Here is a 6,044-nt window from a genome sequence, read left to right on the forward strand (position 1 = left end):
GTGTACTCTTTGGAATATTTTCTTTGTGAACAATTTCTGAATTTGTAAAAGTAGTCAAAGGAAAGAAGGAAATATCTGGTTCTAATCAATGAACTCTGCTAAAGGGTTAATAGTAAGGGCTAAACAATACTTGAAAATGCATGAAATAGCATTAAGCCTCCATCCTTCACTACATGTTTTGCTTTTAATAGATAAACTGAGAAAAGGTGATTGAAATAAAAACCTGGTTTATTTCCCTATTATAGGATAATCTGGAAAAAAAAAAAAAATCTGTTTTCCCAATGTATATCTTTCAATCCATAACCGGAGATATCTATAAAGGTGACCAGTTTTTATGAAACAGGGTTGGCACTCGATACTTGCCCATAAAAATGGCAGGAGCTTCTGAAACTATGTCCCTGCAAAAAGCTATTTCCAAGCTAAGGAACCCAAACACTGAATTTATTTATTTTCCTCTCCAAATCTTAATCTAGATTTTTTAAAGCATTTTCCCTTAAGTGTCCCTCCGCTAGAGGGTAAAACAGAAAATCATGCACTGTGAATTATTAACTGCATATATCTTGTCCTATAAAGTTACTGTGTATTACAGTAAGAAGAAACAAAAAAAATGCGATGCAGGGTTAAAAAAGTAATTATGAGAATTTGTCATCCTCTGTGCAACTACATACGTGTTACATACCTATGCAGCACAGGGTATCAGCTAGTTGTTTAACCATGGTGAGTAGGATGATGAAAAAAAACAAAAACAAAACAAAACAACAAAAACAAACAAAACAAACAAAAACAAACAAACAAACAAACAAAAAAAAAAAAAAAAAGAAAAACCAATAGCACCAACTTTTGAAAATTTTATTCACAGGTCTAAAATGGCTACGTCCATCCAAGCAAAAGTAAAGTTCCCAACCAGCTGAATATGCCAACTAACCCCAGGGGAGGACCTCTCTCACCAGGGCCCAGAAGCAGCCAAACCGAACTTCTCAAACCCAAACCGGTGACAAGTGTCAGCGGCACAGGGGTGGGCAGGGGGGCTCCAGCACCCGAGGGTTCCTCCCGAATTAGGCTTCAGGGACCGCAGGGCGAGCTGCTCCCAGAAGCGGAGCTGTGCAAGCAGACACGCTGCGAGAAGCACTTGTCAAATAATGCTTGTTTACAAATAAATCTCCCAGCAGCGAAGAACAGCGGTTATCGAATAAGTTCAGGTCCGCAGTCAGACCCCTCCTACCAGCAGTCTTTTAGCTTCGCACTTACTGAAGAGACAGAAATTAGAGAACCGCAGTCAGAAAAGTAGGGGGAGAGACCATGAGGCAAGTGCTCACGCTGCTCGTCGTTGCTGTAATATTTCCTTCCAACCCCCCCTGTAAAGATGCCACTAAACCCATTTGCCAGGCAGCTTCGTGAATCCTCTCCAGTACTGTCCCCTGTCGTGCAGAAGCCCTATTCTGCAGCCGCCTGTCCATGCAGAGACACCTCTACGCCCGGCGAACGGGCCCGTTGACTCCGGCAGCACCATCTATCCACGTTTCCCAAGAAGGGGCGAGGTGGACCGAGACGGGGCTAGGAGCAGCCCCGGCCTGACGCCACGGTGCCGGGCGGCGCGTCCCTCCCGAGCGGCCGCCGAAGCCCTTCGGAAGCGGCTGCGTCGCTCCCACGGGTGAAAGCACCCGAAACCGCACGGGGGCAGAAGGATCGGGCCCACCCTTATCTAACCAAGGCAAAGCCAAAGCCGCTTCCACCAGCCCCCAAGCCAATACACTTTCTGAACATCTGATACCTTCACGCACAGAAGAGCAGTATTTTCCCCTTCCTCTGCACTTTTTTTTTTTTTTTAATCTGCGACTCACATTAATCTCGCTCTCCAAAATAAATTACAGCTAGCTAGCTACCTCAGGCCACATCTTTGAAATTCTGGTACGGTTTTCCTTCACCAACCCCTGCATACCTCCTCCCTCTAAAGGAGTTTCACAAATAATTACGGTGCATCACGAAGCCAGCCTGCTACGAGCCGCCGGCATCCCCTTCAGATGCTGAACTTCTCTCCACCCATTTCTTTCACATTACAGCCTGCCCGCGGATCCAATAATAATAATAAAAAGCCCCGAGAAGCTCACACACTACTTATAGGAGAAAAAAAAAAAAAAAGGAAAAAAAAAAAAATAAAACAGTCCCGTATGAAAGCCTGGAAGTACCCTGCTAGACAAGAAGCGCGGGCACATGTTTTTTGGCTATTGGCCTCACAGAGATTAAAGGTACAAAAAAAAAAAATCCGTCCCCAGCGGCCGCGCTCCGCTGCGATGCGGGTTAAATACCAGCACCTCCATCGCTTCCCCTCCTTTTTATATATATGTATGTTAAGCCACGAAGTAAGCGCACTGCGGCCAGCGCTTGCGGGGCTCCCCAGCGCGCCCCGGCCCCGCCGTGACACCCCACGACCCCGTGCAAACTCCCCCCCGCCTACAAAACCCTGCGCTTACAACCGCGCTACCCGCCCCGCGCGAAGCCCCAGCCAACCCACCCGCGGGAATGCACCTGTGCAACTCCCCTGCTGCAAACCGCTAGGAAACACAGCCGTGCAAACCCACTCGTGCAGAGGCACCTATGCAACACACGCACCCCCTCTCCCCCCCCCCCCCAAAAAAAAAAAAAACAACAACAATAACAAAAAAAAAGAAAACAAAACCAAACAACAAGAAGACTCACTGCAAAACGCGCCCGCGCCAGGGCATCTGTGCAAACCCACTCGTGTAAGCCTGCCCGCGCCCGGCGGCAGCGCTGCCTCCCCGCTCCCGACCCGGGGGGCGCACAGCGGCCGCTGCCGCCTCCCTTCCCCGGGACAACCCCCCCCCCCCCCCAGCCCCACCGGCCGCTGTCGCCCGCTTACCCCGGTCAGAGCCCCCCTTCACCTCCCCCCCCCCCCCCCCCCCAAAAAAAAAAAAATGTTCCAAAATCGAGTCGGATAAGCCCGAAGCGGCGCACTGCCGGGCTGCGCGCCCCCCCCCCATCCTCGGCGAGCGCTGCCCCGACGGCCCAGCCGCCCCCTCCCCGCTCACCCTCGCTGCCGGGGCTGGCGAGCAGGCTCCGGAGCGCAGCGCACAGCAGCAGCGGCAGGAAGCACGTCCAACCGGGAGCCGGCGCCCCGGCGCGGCCGGCCCAGCCGCCGGCGCCCCGCGGCCCCATCCCGCCGCCCCTCAGCGCATGGAGGAGGAGGAGGAGGAGGCGGCGGCGGCGGCGGCTCCCCCCCGGGCGCTGCCCGCTCGGGTCGGCTCGGGACGGGACGGGGCGGGCTGGCAGCGATGCTCGGCTCCGCTCCCGTCCAGCCGCCGACGCGACTGGGGAGCCGGGGGGCGGGGATGGGGGAGGTGGCCCCGCGCCGCCGCGGAGACGCCCCCGACGGGGCGGACCCGCCGCCGCCGCCGCCGCCATCCCACGCGGGGCACGGCGCCCGCCGCGGCTCGGGGCGCCCCGGGGCGTAGCGGGGACCGCGCCTAAAATGGCCGCCCGGCGGGAATCACCGGCCCCCTCCGCGGGCGGCAGCGCTGTCCCGGCGGGGCGGCCCGCGGGAGCCCGCTGAGGGGGGACGGGGAGCCCCAGAGGCGACGGGGAGCCGCCGCGGGCGACGGGCCCGGTAACGACAGCACCCCCCAAGAACCGGGGAAACCACGATGTCTCAGGGTGGGCAAAAGCCCGAGGGAAAGGCTCGTCTGCGGCCAGGAAAGCCAAGATGCCAGAAACTCCGTGATGGAGCCACGGGAACGATGATTTTCAAGGTGTGTTTTACCTCAGGTCGCCAGCAGAGCACAGCTGTGAATCCAGCACCGACAAATAGTTTCATACAAGTTCTCACTGAGGTTTACTTACCCCACTTCATCTTCCCTCCCCCCCCCCAAAAAAACCCAAACAAACAAAAAAAAAATCCCCAAAGTATCAGAAATTAATTCTTGGGGGTTTAGTCACCCACATCAGTTCCTCCCCTGAGTAGACTACCTCAAGATAATCAAATAAAGACAAAACCCCAGCTTTGCAGGTGCACAAACAGCAAGTCAACATTGGCAAAATCCCTTCTCGCCTAATGCTGCCTTCTCTGTTTGACCTCACTGCTAAGATTTTGGCCAGTTCATTAATATTATCAAAGTAGTAACTGGAGGTTGAGCACTTACAAAAGGCTCTCTCTCCAGGGGGCAAGGCTCAGGACCAGGGCTCCAAACAAATTGCAAGTAAATTACAAAATACCCAAAGCTAGTTTTAAGAGGACAAGTAGTCTTCAACCAGAGAATGGTAGGTAACACAGCCCTGTATACCACCATTGCTTATTTTTTATTCATAAGTAGCTGGACAGTCTGTTTCTCTGTGCCCTTGCACCATATACAAACCTCAGCTACTGTCAAAATATAGACATAGTGCTGAGCTTTACACGCATATTATTTTCAAAAGCGTTTGCTCCTTTTGCAAGAGGATTTTCTACCTCGAGCTATCCAACATTTTTACTGCCACCAGGAGGACAAGAAAGAGGCTTTGCTTTACAACATGAGGCACATCAGTAAAGTTGCCAGCCAAATGAAAAGCATGGCATTCATCTGTTTACAGCAACACATCAGATCTTCACTATTCAAATATCCTACTAGTCTGTAGTTCTAAAGGCACTGAGGTTTGCCATCAGACCACCCCTGCATAAAGCTGCATGGCCAGATCCTCAGCTGGGATAAATCACAGCTGAGAACATCTCACCCCAACTTTGCACCCAGTTTAGGATGGGAGTAACACCATGCAGTATACTCATTTCTAGGCATTTGCCACCTGTAGAAGCAGTCATAAGTTTTGCCACCCCAAAATCAGGGAACTGAAGGAAAACATCATCAGAAACAGCACCTTGCTGGCGTAGTTAAAAGGATCAGGTGGAAAAAAACATAAAATGCCAAGCTGGATGGGAGGCTCCACTGGCCGAGGGGCAAGACTGCTGTAGCTAGACAAGTCTCTCATCACAATCTCATGTCAAACTGTTTGCTCCCGATTTTCAGCTGCTATTTGACAGTCATTAACCACTGTTTGGACTGCCAGGCTTATAATTTAGAGGCATTTCAGATGATATGTTAGTGACATCTTAATTTTCTAGGAAACACTGAAATGATCATCATATGATTCATAAGCTGTTTAAGAATAGCCACCATGCTCTAGGAGTCATCCTAACAGCCTTTTTTTCCCCACAGGAAATCAGCTCTTATTCCAAGACATTTGGTTTGTTCTCCACCCTGACTGTGGCACAGGAAGGGTTGTCCCAGCCTCATCTCCCAGGACATCACTGAGTACTTATAAAAATCTAAAAGCAGCCTTATAAAAGGGTTATTGCCTTATCCTCAAATGGAGGGTATTGGAACTTTATGCACTGTCTAGTGGATCATATTTGCTAGGGGCTCAGTCTTCTCCAGGTCTCCTCTTGGTTTTGCCACCGATTTTATCGGTAATCTGCAGCAGGCAATTCTCTCCTGCCTTTTGCCTCACCAGTACACCCAGTGCACTTAGAGAGGACAGAAATAAAGTGCTACAGCATTCCTGGTAGCCTTGACGGGTAATCAGAGAGAATCTGGACAATCTGATGGGATTCATTCCTATCTCTCAAAGAATGTATCTTCTGTTGCTTTGAGTAAATTCACTGTAAAAATCACAAGCTGTGGGTTGCAAACTGTTCAGGAACCTAAACCATCTCAGGCTCATGCCATTTCTCCCCATATCCAGCCTATATTTTCTGTTAGTTTCAAATTTTTCTTCCTGCATCACATTAATTAATTCTGCCCCTTACATTTATGCCTTTTCAACTATGCAAACAGTATTCCCTCTTAATCATTGCTCAGTCAAGGTCTGTATTTCATCCTTTATATCTTTTTTGCATGAGTCATTCTTATAGAGTGTTATTAGTACCGTTATACTCCAAACTCCCTCCAGTTTTCCCAACAACTCCCTCATAACATTCTGCCCAGAAGTATAATCATACTAAAGCCATTAAAAGCAAATATCTCTGAAATACTTTTGCATATAGTGTCTGAAACTGACAT

The 6,044-nt window shown here is 50.4% G+C and overlaps 1 protein-coding gene across 10 annotated transcripts in view; it reads right to left on the bottom strand.

The window, feature by feature from the left end:
- The window catches only part of EPHA5 (EPH receptor A5), a 197,037-nt gene extending 193,705 nt beyond the window's left edge, over positions 1 to 3,332 (bottom strand). For all 10 annotated transcript variants that reach the window (XM_032997735.2, XM_032997734.2, XM_032997732.2 and 7 more), the window contains exon 1: positions 3,048 to 3,332. In XM_032997735.2, the coding sequence (XP_032853626.2) occupies positions 3,048 to 3,174 (127 nt within the window). In that variant the 5' untranslated portion in view covers positions 3,175 to 3,332. The remainder of the gene's footprint in view (positions 1 to 3,047) is intronic.
- Positions 3,333 to 6,044: the final 2,712 nt, after the last annotated feature.

The sequence above is a fragment of the Tyto alba genome, unplaced genomic scaffold (assembly GCF_018691265.1).
Source record: "Tyto alba isolate M040663 unplaced genomic scaffold, T.alba_DEE_v4.0 Super-Scaffold_23, whole genome shotgun sequence".
NCBI classification, from domain to species: domain Eukaryota; kingdom Metazoa; phylum Chordata; class Aves; order Strigiformes; family Tytonidae; genus Tyto; species Tyto alba.